The sequence below is a fragment of the Mastomys coucha genome, unplaced genomic scaffold (genome assembly GCF_008632895.1).
Source record: "Mastomys coucha isolate ucsf_1 unplaced genomic scaffold, UCSF_Mcou_1 pScaffold5, whole genome shotgun sequence".
In the NCBI taxonomy this organism is placed as follows: Eukaryota; Metazoa; Chordata; class Mammalia; order Rodentia; family Muridae; genus Mastomys; species Mastomys coucha.
This window is the reverse complement of record NW_022196911.1, coordinates 42304080-42324294: the sequence shown is the minus strand read 5'-3', so window position 1 is coordinate 42324294 and position 20215 is coordinate 42304080. Positions and strand designations below refer to the sequence as shown.

The following is a 20215-nucleotide window of genomic DNA, read 5'->3' as shown; positions in this document are numbered from 1 at the left end:
GACAATAGCAATTTTTAATGTTTTAGTGTATTTTATTGTTTATCCAGTAGTTTATCCAGTACATCAATACTATCAATACATGCCATGCATTGCTCCAGCTGTAGTCTAAACAATCTCTTTCTCTTTATGGAATTATATCCTAGCAAGGTTGGCGACCACATACAAGTGAGTGAAAACTGGAAAGAGAGGTCACAGTTGCTAGAAGGATGGAAGAAGAGCTGCCGGATTCAGAGTTGTCAAGGAAGGGCTTGTGCACGGTATTTGAGCTAGAACCTTAATTAACTGAAGGGGTCAGCTGCGCAGAGAGCAAAGAACATGTGAAGCCCAGGAAACAGTAGATACAAAGCCTTAAGGATGGACCCATTTGGTTACACTCCAAGGAACAGCAATATGATAAATACAACTGGAATAGATATGTGATCTCTCCTTCTAGCCCCCAAGATAAAAACAAAACAACAACAACAAAGAGAAAAACAACAACAACAAAAACACATCTTTTTTAATATATATAACATGAATCTGGCTGTGGCATTTTAGAAACAACTAGTCTCAGACATATGACAATGAGAGAGAACTAAGTCACCCTAGGTTGAGGAAAGAAATTAGCACTAATCATAGTTGACATTCTGTGTCACACCCCTATTAATTGCTCCCTAGTTCCTGCTACACACATGTCTACCTGTTGCTACTTGTTGCTATCCTTGTCTTTATGCTCGGATAATCAGATGGGAGAGTTTCAAGTGTTTGACAGCTTCATTTGTATGTAAAGTCAACTGTGGGGGTATCCAGTTCCTTTCCTTCTCCATGCATTAATTGCTGTCTTGAGAGTACTAACTTCCGTGATTTTCCTGGTGCCTTGGCAGGTAACCTGGAGAATAAGATCCCTGTGACCCCACAAGAAGGGTCAAATGCTATTATCTTTATTTAAATGGAGGTAGCCCCTCTCCACGAGCTAGTCCAAGCAGTAGTGTATGGTTTAGGGGACTTCTCACTTGAACATTCATTCCATCTTTGCAATGACCTGCCACTAGTTAGAGCAGCTGGTTCAGCCAGATGTCTGAGTTTTCAAGAACTGCCAGGTACATTCATTGACCCAGAAGGACATGTTTTGACTTCTCCCCAGCGTGAAGTTGATATACTTGAAATCAGATCTTTGTAATAAACAGAAGAACTAACTCAGAAGAATCCTACATGTTAGGCCTGCACCTATGGGAACTAACTCTATGGTCTTCAGTCAACAATAACCAAAGAACTCATAGTCCATGTCATTAAGAAACAGGAAAACTTGAGATCAACCTGGTTGGAGAAATCTCTTAGACCTGGAAAGATGGTTCAGAGACTAACCAGGAAGAGCTTGGAAAGAATGGAAGTTCAGTTCCCACCACCCTTATCTAGTGCCTCAGCCCAGGGGATCTGGCACCCTCTTCTAGCCTCTAAGGGCACTTGTACTCATATCCACACATAAACATAGACACACACACACACACACACACACACACACACACACAGACATACACATCAAATAAATCCCTAAAAAATAGAGCCTCTATTATTTGAGAGTCATTTTTAAAAAGCAGAATGTACCATGGCCAAATCTGTATATTTTACTTAGAAAAGAAGTTACATGGCTCACCTGGTACAGTGCTAGGGAAAAGCAAATCTATTCAGCCCTAGCACCCATCCTCCTAGGCAGCATGTTCCTACTTTAAAAGAAAGGAGACTGAAATTAAAAGCATGAACTGCTTTGCCCAAAGTCACTTAAGGAGTAAAGCATCCAACTGGCATTTGAACATAGGTCTTTTGGATGCTGAAGCTGCCACTGCCTCAACCCACAAGGGGATGCCCTTTTAAAAAACTGAAGTTCAGAAAGAAAGTATTGAGATTTCCTGCAGCTGCCTTCGGCATGCCTGTTAAAATGTGTGTTTTCTCAAGCCATTCATGTGCCCCTTTGGCTCTATACCCGGAAATAGCTTTTTTTGTGTGTGTTTCCCTGACATGTTCTCCTTCTCATACATATGCCAGGCATGGCGACAGATGTTTCTTTTTTAGAGCTTGCTCATTACAAGGCATTGTGTGATAAAAAAAAAAAAAAAAAAAAAAAAAAAAAAAAAAAAAAAAAAAAAAAAAAAAAATGCCTTAGGTGATATTTTTTTTTTTTCTCTAAAGAAAATGATTGGAGAGTTTCCCCAGCACTTTCTGCAAGAATGAATAACAGCTATTTCTCTCACGGGAGCTTCCTTTTACCTGGGTTTGTAATTTCCTGGGGTCATCGTGCTTAAATTAGATTTTAATTCTGAATTATTATTGCTGGAAATGTTCCCATGGGCCACCTCATATCTCCTGAATAATAGGATTCGATCCAGAATTGCAATGCTACTGAAGGAAAGGAAGGGTGCCTGCTGTGTCACCACTGGGACTAAGATGTGGAAAGCTGTCTGTAGGTTTATAAAGGTGTGTAGATTTGGTACTCCTATAGGCAGAGAAGCAGAGGCTCCCTTCAGAAGAATCTCCTCCAGCTAACTAGATCTCACACATTTTTTTAAATCAATGCAGTAGATATATTTTATTCTTTTTCTCTTTTTGAACATAACTTTAGATCCAGTACAGAATGGAGGGAACAAGCATATATTTTTCTTTCTTTTTTTTTTTTTTATTTTACTCTTATATTTTACATCGAGCCCACAGGTTCCCCTCCCTTCTCAGGCCTCCCAGGCACATCAGCCAAACATGGCATAACAAGTTACAATAAAACTAGGCACAAACCCTCATAGCAAAGCTGGTCAAGGTAATTAAGTAGGAGGAAAAGGGCCCCAGAAGCAGGTAGAAAAGATAGCCCCACCCCCAATCTAAAGAGTCCACAGGAACACCAAGCTACATACCCATAACATACATGCAGAGGACCTAGGTCAGACCCTCGGACTCCCTACAATCCTTCCCTGAGCTTCTCCAGTATTCTGCAACCTCCACCTAATGATTACATGACTTACACATATTTTTAAGCAAAGACCAAGGGAAGTTTTGTTTGGTCTCCTCACTTTATGCATTTTGCCTTCTACCAAGGTTTAGACATAAGAAAGGGAAGGCTGTGTTCTTGCTAAGTTGTCTGACATGCTTGTGATGTTCAGAATGTAGCAAGGGAAGTCTTACTGGGTCTGATGGAGAGTCATTAATAAAATGAGAGCAAATCTCGTGTGATTCTTTGTAAGTATGTGGCAATAAAACTAAGGAGAAGAGATGGCTGCAGTTGTTGTAAACTTCTACCAAGCTATGCCTAGATTACAATGCACTAAGAAGTTGATTTCTTAGGTCCTGTGGTAGGTACCTCTCCTGAAAAGGTTAAGATCACCCTGACTCTGTTTAGCTCATGAGTGTTTGGCTGTTTTATAATCTGGAAATTGCAGGAAAGGGCTCTGAACCGTGCTGGAAAACTCCTTATAGCTTTCCTCCTCATGAAGAAGGAGGGACTGACAAGGTGCAACAATAATGACTATTGGTCGTACAGGGTCTAAGAAAGCCTATGGCCTTGGCAAGAATGGCATTGGTTGTATACCTTTAAGAGGTGTGGGGTAGGCAAATGAAGAGATTGCCTAACAGGCATAGACCCTTTCTGGAAGCATTACCTTAAAGTAGTTTGGTTCTCTTTCTAGAAACTACACATGGGGATCAGGTCTCTAGTGGTTTGTTAAAATTATACAGAGGAACAGAATAGAGTAGAATAAAACAGAACAGAATCAAGAATGGATGGTAACAGGTAGGTAGGTAGGCAGACAAACAGTTATATCTGTGGTATAATGAATAAATATAGTTAATATATTCATTGTAGGGAGCTGGCTTATGTGACTATGGCGATGACCAGTCCCAGAGACTGCAGTTATCATTCTAGCATCTCAGAGGGGCAATGATGCAACTCCAGTACAGATCCAAAATCCTGAAACCCAGGAGAAGCATATTGAAATATATGCTGCAGTTTGAAATAAAGCTACAGATAAGAACTGTCTTTGTGTTCTCTTCAGGGTGTCCACTGATTGAGCAAGGCCCACCTGCACTAGGGAAGACATTTATATTTGCTCATTCTACCAAATAACATGCTAATCTCATTGGAGAAAAAAACTCTCAAGACATATCCAATATGATTTTTAACATATTTGTACTTTTTTAATGACAAATAAAAACATACATTTGTAGCTTAGAGAATGATACTTTCTTATTTAAGATATTTACTCATTATGGGATGGCTAAATCAAGCCAATCAACACATATATTACTGTACATTCTTTGTGCGGTGAACACAATTATAATATATTCATATTACAACAATAATATGAAAGAATATACTTTTATTAATATAATCAATCATAACATCTTTTTGAATATCTTCCTTCTGTCTGACTTAGAATAGCACTTAGCCAAACATCTGGGCATCTAACTTGTATGTTTACTTACTACAATTCTGCCAATACTGTATATATTTTTAAAAAATGGTTCTGAATTGGCTATAGATTTTATTAGCATCCAGCATTGCCTTGGTGGCTGTCTTTCTTGCCCAGGGAATTACCCTGACTCTGGATCCCCGAAACTGCTCAGACCTTTAAGGGTTTCCATTTTCCATTTTAAAGAATAGGTTGTGAGTGTGAAAAACATGTTATATAGCAATTGAATGATACAAAGAGCAAATTAGTCCCATGAATTGGTTCTAGTCCCTTCCTACTTGATAGCTCATTTCCTGGTGAAATCGCTAATGAGCTGCCTGGTCTAGGGACAGAGCAGCCTCCATGCTGGTGAATCCTAAGACACCTCCTCTGATCTCCTCTGCTCCAGCGTTGCTGGCTTTGAAATAGGAGTTAGGTTCAAATCTCCTCCTCACTTTCTCCTGGGAGCCATCAAAGACTAACTTTCTGGCATACTTCCTTGACTCTTCCCTTTCTCTTATCACCTTCTCTCTCTAACCTCTTGACACTGGCAGCTCCATTAGTGGCCTTCCTTTCTTCCTCTTCTGCAAACCTCTTAGGGCAGACTGAATCAAGTGAGTGCTAAATGGGTATGTGGCAGAGCATATACTGCTGAGCTGAATCAGAGGAAGACAGAAGGAGGGCAGAGAGGCCAGAGAGGAACTAGACAATGGATGATTTAGTACAAGGCTTACCTGGGGTGTTTACACTGCTACAGGTAGGCTGCTAAGCAGATCACATGCAAAGATAGATACACAGTGCTCAAGGAAGGAGGTTGTGGTCACTATCTTATAGCCAGTGGAAGGTTCAGGAAAAGGCTACACCTCTTAATTATTGGAATCTGAACTTCAAAAAGGATCACTATGGTTCTGAAACTGTGGTCTTGCCTGTTGCCTTTATGAATTTATTTCAAAAAAGGAGGCAGAGAGACCATCTCAAAACAGTTAAATTAAATGAAGCTGCAGAATCTATTATTGACACCTTTTTAGAGAGCTGGTTTTGGAGTGAGATCTGAGGTGCTGTGTGATCATGAACATCTCATTAGACTCTACTTAAATTAAAGTGTAAATCTCACCTTTACCATCCCATATGTGAGTGAACATATCCATTGAGCATCTGGCTACAGAAAGAAAACAAGCCCAAATTCCACAGAGGCATCTTTTCTAAGGTATTGCAGATTGGTCCTTTCCTTTCTCTGAGTTTATTGCATCTTCTTTACAAAAGAAATCATACGATGGGAGTCACTTCTATACCAGCCATTCTCTGTGTCTGTCCAGTGATACCTTGTCAAGATCTTAGCTGGCTTTCTCTTTTTGATTAGCTTTTTATAAAAGAATCCTTCTGTATCTCGACTGAATCATACCCGCCCCCAGGAACATATATACAATGCTTAAGCTTTGTACCCCTCTGCCTCATTTCATTTTGTAACATATCATACCTTTAGCTGTTGGATGCTGATTACAGATTACGTAAGGAACAAAGAAGTCATATCATTCACTGTGAAGACCAGATTAAATTTTTCAAGGACTCACTGAAGCCTTGTGTATCATCCAATTGCCCCACCCTGTCAGGAATGCATGTTAGAGGCCCAATCAGGGAGGCATTAGTAATTATCCTCATTGAGCAACTGTTTCTTCTCCTTAGTTTAACACTAAACATAAATCATGGAATTTCATAGTTCAGCTGAAAGCTGAGAGCACTTCAAGTAACACCCTTTGGAAGACCAGTGTGGACATTAACACTTGAAGAGGAGGCCAAGTTAATTGGTAGCCTGCTCTAGGGTAGGGAGCACACAAAGAAGCGTTGTATTCCTGAACTCCTTCCTGGAAAACCTTCCTTGCAAGTATAAAAAGGCACTGGGCCCTTTGAAGCTAGAGCTTGATGGCATAAAAGACACTGCCATGTACAACTGACAACTTGTCCTGCAGAAAACAGAAGACAAGAAAACCAGATCACTTGGGGCATATGCCCTGGGGGAAATAATCTATTTTGGAAAGGGATTTTTCTCAGCATGCATTTTTAGCACCACTCGTGCCAGCATCTTCATCAGGCTTTACTGGTGGGAAACATTCACCTAGCAGCAGGTATTGCCGGTCAGGATTTAATCTGAACACTTGGCAGAGGCCTAATCATATTTCACTTGTTTTCTTTCCTGTGTCTCTTTAAGATAAATGAGTCTGCTCCTTTATCAACAATGGCTCAAGCATCAGAAGCTCCCATTTGTCACTGAGGACAGGGGATGTAGCAACTTGCACTTTATTATCCATCTCTCATTTTGTTCCCTTCAAACAATCGATAAATTCTGCACCGATGTCTCTTTAAAGGTTGCTTACAAATTTCTGCATCAGAACAATGCGCTGCTATTGGTTTTTATGCCTGAATCCTTTCTGTATCTGCTATACATTTAGAGTCATTTAAAGAAGCTTTTTCATGGACTTCATTTGCAAAAGTCCAAACTTTTAAATCCTCACTGTAGCTCTTGGACAGTGGGGACCAGCTCCCAGGAACAGTTATGATTTGTGGTAGTTTAGATAGCGAGCTTATACATCCTCCTAGAAGCCGACCCCTTTTAAATGGGAAAGACTTCAATATTAATACCATACAAGTTCACACTTTTGTTTTGGAAAGATGATTCGAGGGGGCGAGGTCTGCCCAAATTGACATGAATAGCTAGTCAAGTCTAGAAGCCAAAGTTCTGTATTTTCCTATGTAATTCTCTGAGGTCTATATGCTTGTATTCCCTCCTAAGCATTCTGTTTTAAGTGATTTCATTTTTACTTTTGATTATTTGTGAGTCTGAGTATGGACTTAGGTACTTGAATGCCCCGCCTGTTGAAGTCAGAGGTGGGTGTCAGATTTCCCAGAACTAGTCCATTGGGAGCTGCCTGGTGCGGGAGCTGAGAAGAGCAAAATCTCCAGCAAGAGAGCTATGCATTTGTCCATTCCCCCACTCACAAACATTCTTGAAGAACAGCCTATTTGGGGCTTTGTGGTTGTTCTTGTTAGCACTGCTGTGATTTTGAGATAGAATAAGGCCAGGCTATCTGTAAGCACCTAACTAGTGTTCCTTCTTCATTGTGTGCTGAGAATACAGGGCAGAGCCAACACTCCCCGCTTTAAAACAAACTTTACTCTGCAGAAGTGAAGACAAACTTCCTGCTGTTCTGGCTGTCTTCTCAAAAGCCAATAAGTAGAGCACTGGGCTGACTATGTGGTATTGGAGCACACTGACTTAGGTACATTTTAAGAGCTAGCAGCTGGTTCCTTGTGACTAATTGAAGACTTCTCAACTGTAATAAGTAAAAATGTACTCCTGAATCAGAGTGTGTAAGAGATGTTTAGGGTAAAGAAACAGTTCAAATACTGGCCCTAATTGTGACAAGCTGGTAGCCAAGAGAGAGAAAAAGAGTGGGCCAGGCATGCAGAGGCCCTCAAACACCTCCTACTAGCTGACTGAGTCGCTCATGATTAACCAACAGAATCAATTATAAGTGGGTGTGGAAATATAAACCTTCCTTGGCCCAGAGAAGTGGGAAATGGCAGAGTGTTTTAAATGGTAAATATTCTGTTATCCTTTATTACTGAGTGACTGTCTTGATATCACTTGGGTGTGGAATAAAACACCATTGTTCGAGGCCCCTGAGGTGTCTGTCTCCATAGTTATAACCTGGCTGTTTCTGAGTGATACATATGGATTATCTGATGTAATTCTCACTTTAGAAAGAGTATTTGCCTTGATTATCTAAGTACTGCTCAGGGCTAAGCTTCAAGCTGTCTGATTCCAGAGCCTATTTTCATGGACAGTATGACAAAGCACTCGATGCATGTTCTGCTAAGATTTCCGAGGAAAGGCAAGAACGAGCAGTTTCTGAAGAGCTCAAGAAGCACCTTCTCAAAGAAATTGATAGAAATAAATGCTGTCATCTAAGCTCTTAAAGACAAGGAGGTTTTGGGCAATTTGTCAGGAAGGAGACTTAGACTCACGTGCTTCATGTGTGCTTTAGAAGACTACCAACCCCCTTGACTTAGTCACTTCTAGAACAATATAGAGCACAGAATGCTTATGACTACATTTCTGCTGCTCTGTAGAAAACCTGAGGTGCTTCAGATAGAGTCACCTTTAACTTTAAGCAATCTTATGAGTAAGCAGTCATAGTCCCGATCCTCTGAGTTACCAAAGCAATTTGACAATATTAGTAGTCTCTCTCTCCCTCCCTCCTTGCCTCCCTTCCCTCCCTCCATGTGTGTGTGTGTGTGTGTGTGTGTGTGTGTGTGTGTGTGTGTAAGACAGAGAGAGAGAGAGAAAGTGTGTGTGTGTGTTCTGATTCTTAAGCCATATGCTAAATAGAACTTAGTAAGTGTAGGAAGTACAAAGCTCATAATCAGCCTGAATGACCAAAGAAAGAAAACACCCTTCTGTGCACCTTTCCCACATGTGGAGAGTCTGTCTCCAGGGAGTGTTCTGACCCCTGGACTCACCTGAGATTGCCATTTTCTCTCCAGTGACTTTCTAAGGCAGGACCAGCCAGGAGGCACAGGCCACAGGAGCAGCAGGGCAGCTGGGACAGGATCCTTTCTACCTCCTTCTACAACTAGGAGGGAAGGCTGATCCACAGCCCTCTGTGCACCTTTCCTGCAATCAGAGAGCTTCTATCCAGGGAGTTCTCTGACCCCTGGACTCAGGAGGGATGGATGATCCACAATCCTTTGTACACGGGTCTTACCAAAGGAGAACTGATCTCCCAGAAGTGCTGACACAGGCTTACAGGCACACAGGAGAAACAAGTTCCAACCATAGACAGCAAGAACATCTAACACCAGAGATCAACAGATGGTGAAAGGCAAATGCAAGAATCTTACCAACAGAAACCAAGACTACTTGGCATCATCAGAACCTAGTACTCCTACCATGATAAGTCCTGGATACGCCAACATGCTGGAAAATCAAGATTTGGATCCAAAATCATATCTCATGATGGTGATAGAGGAATTTAAGAAGGACATAAATAACTCCCTTAAAGAAATACAGGGGAACACAGGTAAACATGTACAAGCTCTTAAAGAGGAAACACAAAAATCCCTTAAAGAATTACAGGGAAGCACAAACAAACAGGTAAAGGAATTGAACAAAACCATCTACGACCTAAAAATGGAAGTGGAAACAATTAACAAATCACAAAGAGACAACTCTGGAGATAGAAAACTTAGGAAAGAAGTCAGGAGCCATATATGCAAGCATCATCAACAGAATACAAGAGATAGAAGAGAGAATCTCAGGTGCAGAAGATACTATAGAAAACATTGACACAACAGTCATAGAAAACACAAAATGCAAGAAATTCCTAACCCAAAATATCAAGGAAATCCAGAGAAGACAATGAGAAGACCAAACCTAAGGATTACAAGTATAGAAGAGAGTGAAGACTTCCAACTTAAAGGGCCAGTAAGTTTCCTCAACAAAATATAGAAAAGAAAGAAAAAAAAACTTCCCTAACCTAAAAAATGAGATGCCCATGAACTTAACAGAAGCCTACAGAACTCTAAATAGTTTGAACCAGAAAAGAAATTTCTCCCTGCCACATAATAATCAAAACACCAAATACACAAAACAAAGAAAGAATATTAAAAGCAGTGAGAGAAAAAGGTTAAGTAACATATAAAGGCAGACCAACCAGAATTACACCAGACTTCTCGCCAGAGACGATGAAAGCCAGAAGATCCTGGGTTGATGTCATACAGACCCTAAGAGAACACAAATGCCAGCCCAGGATACTATAGCCAGCAAAACTCTCAATTACCATAGGTGGAGAAACCAAAGTATTCCATGACAAAACCAAATTTACACAATATCTTTCCACAAGTCCAGCCCTTCAAAGGATAATAAGTGGAAAACTCCAATACAAGGATGGAAACTTCATCCTAGAAAAAGCAAGAAAGTAACCATCCAACAAAACTAAAAGAAGATAGCCACATGAACAGAATTCCAACTGTAACAACAAAAATAACAGGAAGCAACAATTACTTTTCCTTAATATCTATTAATATCAATGGACTCTATTTCCCAATAAAAAGACATACACTATCAGATTGGATACATAAACAGGACCCAACATTTTGCTGCATACAGGAAACCCAACCCAGTGACAAAGACAGACACTACCTCAGAATAAAAGGCTGGAAAACAATTCTCCAAGCTAATGGTCCCAAGAAACAAGCTGGAGTAGCCATTCTAATATCAAATAAAATCAACTTTCAACAGAAAATGATCAAAAAAGATAAGGAGGGACACTTCATACTCACCAATGTAAGATCTACCAAGATGAAATCTCAATTCTGAACTTCTATGTTCCAAATCAAAGGGCATCTACATTCATAAAAGAAACTTTACTAAAGCTCAAAGCACACATTGCACCACATACAATAATAGTGGGAGATTTCAACACCCCACTCTCTACAATGGACATATCATGGAAACAGAAACTTAACAAAGACACAGTGAGACTAACAGAAGTTATGAAACAGATGGATTTAACAGATATCTATAGAACCTTTTATCCTAAAACAAAAGGATATACCTTCTTCTTAGCACCTCATGGTACCTTCTCCAAAATTGACCATATAATTAGTCACAAATCAGGCCTCAACAGATACAAGAAGATTGGAATAATTCCTTGCATCCTATCAGATCACCATGGACTAAAGCTGCTCCTCAATAACAACATAAACAATAGAAAGTACACATACACGTGGAAGCTTAACAACACTCTACTCAATGATAACTTGGTCAAGGAAGAAATAAAGAAATTAAAGTCTTTCTAGAGTTTAATGAAAATGAAGCCACAACATACCCAAACTTATGGGACACAATGAAAGCAGTCCTAAGAGGAAAACTCATAGCTTTAAGTGCCTCCAAAAAGAAACTGGAGAGAGAGCATACACCAGCAATTTGACAGCACATCTGAAAGCTCTAGAACAAAAAGAAGCAAATTTACCCAAGAGGAGTTGTAGGCAGGAAATAATCAAACTCAGGGCTGAAATCAACCAAATGGAAATAAAAAGAACATGGTGGAACTAATGGGTCCAGCAGCATATGTATAGAAGAGGATGGCCTAGTTGGTCATCAATGGGAGGAGAGGCCCTTGGTCCTGTGAAGGTTCTATGCCCCAGTGTAGGGGAATGCCAGGGCCAAGAAGTGAGAGAAGGTAGGTTGGTGAGCAGGGGAAGAGGGGAGGGAACAGGGTTTTTTTCTTTTCTTTTTTTTTTTTTTTTTCCGGAGGGAAACTGTGAAAGGAGATATCATTTGACATGTAAGTAAAGAAAATATCTAATTTAAAAAAAGAAAAGAAAATGCCCATGAAGTTCGGATGACCTAGCACATGACTGAAAGAATCTAAAGCTGTGACAGAGGCACGATGTGGGTGTGTCGTGTTGTCCCCCTCCTTTGCTGCTGTGTTCCTCAGCTCCCAGCCAGCACTGCTGACATTCAGGCTCCTACTCCCTCAAAAAGGTCAGGAGCTGCCTGTGAAACCTCCCCCACAGTTTCTCTTGATCCCCAAATTTATCCCATGCGAAAGCTCCATCTTGCCTCTCCTGAGAAATCCTTCCTGAATCTTGGTCTATGATGGCAACAGAAAACTGCCAGCCTGGTCATTTAATAGTGTCACACCAAGGACAGGCAATTCCAGGCAGTTGTCACTGGCCTCCTCTTAAACTTGTCACCTCTCCCTCCCAGTGTACATCTCTGAACTGATATGCTGAAGTGATTTGGGGAATTCTAAGGCACAGAATCCTGAGCCCTGAACCAGCTTCCTTGAGAGCCTGTTACACTTTTGAAAAAGACCTTGTTAAGGTTATATTTGCATACTCTAAGCTTCCCCTACTCTGAGTGTACAATTCAGTGATTTTCAGTAAATTTACTATTGTGCAGCAATCTTCACAACCCAATTTTATACCACCTCAATATAATCCCTCAAACCTCTCTGCAGTCAGTTCCTGTTTCCACGCTAAGCCTTAGGCGACCACTAATCTACTCTGGATCTCTCTAGATTTGCTTTTCAGGATATTACATATAGATGGAATCATGCAGTATGTGGGCTTTTATGTCTGTCTTCTTTAACTTGGCATAATATTTTTTGAGGCTTATTCATATTTTGGAATGTATCAATATTTCATTCTTCCTATTGCTAGCTAGCATTCCTTTGCAAAGATAGAGAATATTGTCCTTTTCTGGTTTTCACTTGTTCCGCTCCCAAAGAAGCTACAGTGAACATTTGTGTATTATTGTGTGGGTGCACGTTTGAACTATCTTAGCAGACACTTCTCTGTAATTCCTGGGCTATATTATAACTACATGAAACAAACAGTCTTTCTCAAAGTGCCCATACCACTTTGCTCTCCCTGGTAACACATTAGATATAGTGTATCTCCATACTCTTGCCATCCTGTACATTTGCTGTCTTTTAGCTTTGGAGCTTCTGGAAGGGATAACCCCATCTATATCTTTTTGTACCGGTACACTACACCTGGCAGCTAGCATAAAGCTGGAGCTTAGCAGGGCACTGTAAGATATGATGTTGAGGAGTGTTCTTTGGGAGAGAGAATGAACATCAGGCCCTTAATTTGTTTGTTTGTAAAATGAAGCTAATAATATAGTAAGGACCCATGAAAGTGATAGCAAGGACTAAGGAATATAAAGTAGGCAATATACTTTGCATCTTGCTTGGGGAAAGGGTAACTTTTATTGTCAGTGTTCCGATATGAACATAATGAGCACTGCCTAAACAACCTTCTGTCTAACACACGTCACACACTTTCTTAAAGTTACATATTTGGGGATGTGAGAGTGATACCACTAGACTCCATAAGAACAAGAAACAAACAGGATGCTTTACCTCAAGGCGTTTGAACTCTAGTGAGGGAGAATATAGATCTACATGGCTGACTATGTAAAGAGATAGAGAGCAGTAAACCTTACAAGGAGATAAGAGAGAGGACAAAGAACCCTGAGACAAGAGGCAGGGCATAGGGACTCTAAGATCCGAGAGAGCCGAGCATCTCTGCCTTTGGGACAGCAGCTGTAGAGAAGACATAAAATCAAAACCAAAGGACCGGAGAGAAGGCACACGAGATGGAAAAGTTTTTACTAGCCAAGGGGAATGTCTGTAAAGACTCCAAAAAAGGAAATGATGGAGAGGCTGCAGAGAGGCAGGGATAAACAGGCTGGGAGAAAACAGGGATATGAAAGCTTGCAGGTTCAAGCTGGGGATAGAGGAAAGAGATACTGGCCAGGATGTATTATTGCATGAGAAAAGAGTAAAAAAAGAAAAAAGTGTTTCATGTACAGTTCAGAAGTTCCATCATTACCCCTTCTGGGGCCTTTATATTGTTTAAAATCTGTAAAACATAAGAGACATTCGAGACACAGATGTTAAAAGTGACCATCTAGGGGAATATAGAAAATTCTGGAAAATTCTAACAGCCTAACCCATGGGCCCAAGAATCGTCATAGAGAGAAGACAGAAAAATAACAATAGGCAGAGGTTGGCAGAGTTAGGGTGAAACTGTATGTTGTGGATATGATAAGAGTCTTAAACTCCTGAATTCATAGCAGCTGTGATTGCCTGTAAAAGATTTACACAAGATCAAGCCAACCAACATCCCAGCATGGATGGGTGCACGCACAGGAGCATCCACCCCTTAGCAGAGGAGGAACTATTATAGTTGATGGCTGCCAGGCAGGGGAGGAAAATTCAGTTTTCCTTAGGGCTGTGGGTCCCGGTAGGTTGATTAGATTTCACTGATGGCTCAAGACCTGTGTTCATATGAGTAGTGGGAATTAGACTGAGTGAGTTATAAAATAGAGGGAAGAAAGGGACAAAGGAGGGAGGGGACATGAATTTGGGAAGTAGGGTAAGGGCCTCTGAGAGGAGTTGGAAGTGGAGAGTAGGAGGTGGCTGTAATCAAATACTTTGTATACATAATGAAATTCGCAAAGAATATTCTATTTAAAAATTCTAATTCCTTAACACAGTATTTTGTAGGTCTTTCATTTTTGACTTCCTTCTCTCAAGATGCATATATACTCGCTATATAACCAAAAATATGCTTTCTAGATAGAAAGCCTGAGATCTTTTATGTTAATGACTTAAACCACATTATTAATAAAATATTGAATAATGAGCCTTCCCATACTCATTGAGAAAGTATGTTCTAACAATTTGGAAGCTGGTACAGGAATAGTTCTAACTTTAGCAGTTTTGTAAACCCACTACAAGTGATGTTTACTTAGAATGAATAAATTCTTTCACTCCAAAACATTTCTTGAACAGGTACTGTTTCCTAGGCAAGATTTTAGGAGCTAAGCATCTAGCAATGAAGAAAACACCCCAGAGCCTTGCACCCCACTAAGATTCATTCTCATTCAGTCTTTGTATTGCCTAATATCATTTCCTGCTTGGTTCAAATCTAATTCATGCCCACCATTAAAAGTGCTTCAGGAAGAGACTGCCATGTGAGTGCTTACTAAAATAGGACTTGGCATCACTTCAAGACTCAAATGTGCTGACAGAATTAAAACCTGTCTGATGCTGACACAGCAGAAAGATCATGAAAGCAAGAAGGATGACTTCCTTAAAACTACATCAAGCCACTCTGCAGCTCCAAGCCTTCAAGGCCAGTATCCATGTCCACTTTGCTTGGGATGTTTCAGATGACCAAGCACCAGACTGTATCCTGAATCAATTTTAACTGAGAGAACTGGAATCACACCCATGGATATGGTCCCTTGATGTTGAGGGTTCTCTGCCAATAGTGAGGACCATGTTTGCTCCAGTGAAACCAGCTTTTTGGCTATTCCCCTACTTATTTTAGAAAAATAGAAAATTGATCATTTGAACAGAAGAAAAATCAGTGAGTCTTTCAAAGTATATATCATGTATATTTATTAGTACATACCCCTTTTACGTCCTACTAGAAGGAAATTTAAGCTTCAGGTCTGACCTGCAACTATTATCTTAGATCTGCCCTCAACTGCTTTTTGTACTGAAAGATGCAACCATTTCAGAGGATGTTGATGTCAAGATATTTTGATGAACCTTTGACACAGACTGTGAAGGAGAAACTCTAAAAGCAGGCAGGCCTTTATTTTATCACTGTGTTCTGCTATGTTTCTGTACACAGAGACCAACAGCATATTTCTTTTTTAAACAATTTATATCAAAGATTTATTTATTGTATATGAGTATGCTGTAGCTGTCTTCAAACATACTAGAAGAGAGCATCAGTTCCCTTTACAGATGGTTGTGAGCTACCATGTGGTTGCTGGGAATTGAACTAAGGACCTCTGGAAGAGCAGTCAGTGCTCTTAAACACTGAGGCATTTCTCCAGTCCACCACTAAGTATTTTTAAACACACACACAGAGATCAGGAGACTAGAAAGCTAAATATTATGTACATAAATATATGAGGAACTTCTAAAAAGAAATAAGGAGGTAGCAAGGTTGTGGTACATTTGCAGCCAAGGTAGGTATAGAGATAAAGACTAAACTACTACAGCAAAGGGATTAGCTGGTAGTTGGAATACCTTCGTCTTCCTTGGGATTCACTCATTTCTCTATCTTTGCTCTCTTTTTCTTCTTCTTTTTCTCTTTATTGCAAATTCTCCCAGCTACTGGTAAGACACATTCATATCCTTCAGCCTATTGCCTGACAGAGTTTGAATGTGGGGCCATATTGGCAGAGCTGTGTCTATAAATGCCAAAAATAAGAGGATCTGAGGCGTGGACCATCTCTTCCCATTCATAGGGTGAAGTGTGCTTATAAAAAGGAAAGGAGAAAAGTGCCCATTCCCAAGTTTATCATTCAGTTCCATTCCAGCAATACTGAATGCACTGAGACACACACCTGAGGGCTGTGTCTGTGATAAAAAGCTGATTTGAGAGTCTGAGATCTCATATCTTAGTGAAATAGCTTGGGACAATATATGATGTCCTTGAGAAAGGAGGCTATGAGCAGTGACTATGTGAGAGGCCCACCCAGAATTGACAGGAACTCTTGGGGATTTCAGTTTTCAGATGTTACTAGGAAACAGAGAAGAATAAAAAGCAAAGCATTTGCAAAGTTTACAAATCTGTAAAACAAGAGAGGACTTTTAAAATGTCATGAAACAAATTGAGAATACAGAAGATGTCTATGTGGACAACTGTTGTGTGTAGGTAGTATGACAACACACAGCAGAGTTCTGGTGACTGAAGCCCCACCATGTGATGTGTACTTCACTATCAGGCTGTGCTTCAAAGATTTTAAGAGCTGGGAAAACTTCAGTTCTTTGTATTAGTCATAATGTCCGTAATGGGGTAGTCTGGGGTTCTGAAGCTGGTAGGTACTCTTCTTAAAAATCACTAACAAAGTAACTGCAGGAAAGAGGGAGAAGAGGAAAGGGGGACAGAAAGATGGGGGAGAGAGAGTATTTGTTTCCTGTAGCTCTGTCTGGTCTGGAATTCGGTGTTTAGCTGAAGATGACCTTGAGCTTCTGATCTTCCTCCTTCCACTTCAGTTCAATCTTCTAATGAAATTTTGGCTCCTTCTAGCCATGATTAACAATGGTTAATAATAGCATAGCAAGAATGCTATGTGCTTCTTGGTAGAAAAATACCCTATATGGCAAATAGAAAATCTCACACATCCCAAAGATATCCATACTGTGTTCTCAGAACCTGTGAGATGCTACTATTCCTGGCTAAGGGGAGCTAAGGTTACAGATAGAATTGTGTGGGCAGATGATGGTAGAAGAGACAGCATCTCTGAATTAGCTGTATTGTTTACTTGTCCCATTGCCGCAACTAAAACTCCTCACAATACCAGCTCAGAGGAGAGCTTATTTTGGCTCACAATTGAAAGGGACAGTCCATCCTGGCAGGGGAAGTCATGGCAGTAGGTTGAAGCAGTTTGGAATAGTGTACCTAGTCAAGAAGCTTGCAGCAATGAATGCTGGTGCTCAACTTGTTTCTTCCTTCTCTGTAGTCCAGGGCGTCTGCCCATGGGATGATGCCACTCAGAGTTAAGGTGGATCTTCCCACCTCAATTAACCTAATGTAGATAATCTCCATACAAATATGCTAGAAGACTAATAAAGTGTGGGAAATACCTTAGGAGTATTCCAAGAGATTTATCTCCCAATATTAACAATATTAACATTAGCCTGTTGAAGTCACAAGCCTAATTGAAAATCACAGTGCATTGGTCTCTTAGCAGAATACTTAGTGATTATTCAACTAGCCACTACTAACTTTGAGGGTGGAATGTGGTCATGAGGCCAGGGCTGTAGGAAGTCTGTAGAAGCTAAACAAAGGAAAAGATTATCATTCAATCTTCTCAAAGGGACCAGCCCTTCTAGCACCTGGAATTTAGTACCATGAACCCTTAGGCAGAATTCCAACATTAAGTACTATTAGAAACAAAATTTATTTATGTTGTTTATTAATGAGTTTATGTCTGGTAGTTCATTAGAACAATAGAAAACAAACATATCCTATGTCCTAGGATATGCTCTGGATACATTCTTTCTAGAAAACTCAGAGACTCTTCAAGACTCGAATGTAACTGACGGTTTACAGAAAATACAACAGTCAAAGGCACATATATGAGATGATAAGCACAGAAGGAGAAAGACATTGTATTTTATCAAAATAAAGTGAAACACATTCATACACACACACACACACACACACACACACACACAAAAGGTGAATATGAGAATGAATGAATGTAAAAACCTATTTGCTTGGGAAAATATAGGTAAGTGATTCATTAGAGAAATACTGCCTGGGACTATAGAAAACTACCTCATATTTTGCCTATCAACCAATAATAGAAAAATGTCATTCAAGTAAGCAATTTATTAGAAAAATATATTATCCCTAAGATATGAATGCTCATACTGGGTATTTGTTATTAACACATTCTTAGGGTTGGGTTTGATATTTTTTGTTTGATATTAAGGAATGATTGTCAGGAGGAATTACAATCATATATATAGTATTTGGGTTATTTTTGAACAAGGGGAGGGAAGACTGTAAGTGAGTATGATACATAGCAATAACCACAAATTGATACCTGTTGAAAATGGGTGGTAAGTATATAGATGCTGTGGAAAGATTTCTGCCTTTGAAGGTATTTTAGCATTAGTATAGCAAATCCTATTTAAAGTGCTAGTCACTGATTAGACTTCTCAAATATTTGAGAAGCCAAACAAAGCGTGTACAAACTCTCAATTTGAGTATAAGCTGTTGGTGTGAAATTTCCACAAGGATATTTTGGAAATGGAATCTTTCGTTTCCACTTAGAGAATCATCCTTTTTGCCTCTCCCACCTCCTTTGTTCTGTGCAGCTTAGACATGAGGGCTTCTTCCTTCTCTCTAAGTCAGTGGCTCAGGGGCAATCTTGGAATAGAATTTGCCTGGAATAAGTGAGCAAAAAAAAATAATATGCATAATTGTATTGAACAATGCCTCCTGGTATTTTATGTTCGTTTGGATTCCCCTCATCTCACTCCTGCAAATGTTAAAAAAAAAAAAAAGACTACGAAGGAGAAGGCAATAACTGTTTCAATTTTTGACAGCCTGGGGTATTTTGAAATGTTAGCTCACCACATTTTCCCTGTTGTGTTTGTGTGTCTATTTCAGGATGGAATGGGAAACTTGAGAATCACAGAAAAGGGTCTGAAGCTAGAAGGAGACTCGGAATTCTTACAACCTCTCTACGCCAAAGAAATCAAGTCTCGACCAGTAAGTTTCTAATGAGAAAACAATCAATGCTCTGGAATGTAAATCTGAGCCAATCTGCCTTGTTAGCCACTGAGATGACAGATTGGGATGGTGGATGAATTGGCATTTGAACTTGAAGACTTAGATAACACTCATAGCTGTGGTACTATAAACAAGTAAGATGGTCTTACCATGTCCCTTTGTGGCTTAGACGATAATAACCACTGTTAACCAGCTTCCAGATGGTGCTATGAACCATGAGTTATTAAAGACAGGAAAATTCTGGTACCAAACCTGTGAAGGACAATATCCCTACTATTCTTACTTGTCAGTCATTTCAAAGTCATCTGTGAAAATAGAAGTAATGAATCAGAACTTTGGTTTTCATTTACAGTTTATATGTTGTAGTCCATGCTATCTAGAATCAGTTCATTAACAACAACCATGACCTAACATTGTATCTAATGACTAATGGTATGTCTTGTTGAGGGGCAGGTTTGCTTTGCATGGATAACTGGTATCTCATTTAACTCATAGGCTGGTCATTATCATAGGAAGTATTGCTATTCCATTTTATAGATTAGTGAATTAAGACATTGATAAGTAAACTGTCCAGAATTATACTCCTCCTCCTCCTCCTCCTCCTCCTCCTACTACTACTACTACTACTACTACTAATAATAATAATAATAATAATAATTGTTATTATTATCATTATTATTATAAAAATATAGAGCAAAGATTTCAACTCTGGAAACCTAATTCTAAAGCCTTTTAGTTAAGTAACTGTTTACTTAAGGTTCTCTCATTGTTCTTCCTGTAGTAAGATACATGTTTCCTACATGATGTGCCTTCATTAGTCAGGATTACCAAACGTGATCACTAAAATCATGTTTATTGCTATTGGTTGGTTAGGATTACAGTCTAAATGTGACCTGTCCACCACAGGCTCATGTGGCACCTGGCCACTCTCCAGCTGCCAGTGCTTTTTTGATAAGTTGTTT

General features: G+C 39.8%; 1 protein-coding gene across 5 annotated transcripts in view; it reads left to right on the top strand.

Annotated features, from left to right (window-relative positions):
• The window catches only part of Sgcd (sarcoglycan delta), a 973571-nt gene that overhangs the window by 727871 nt on the left and 225485 nt on the right, over window positions 1–20215 (top strand). For all 5 annotated transcript variants that reach the window (XM_031353950.1, XM_031353948.1, XM_031353949.1 and 2 more), the window contains one exon: window positions 19131–19232. In XM_031353950.1, the coding sequence (XP_031209810.1) occupies window positions 19131–19232 (102 nt within the window). The remainder of the gene's footprint in view (window positions 1–19130; window positions 19233–20215) is intronic.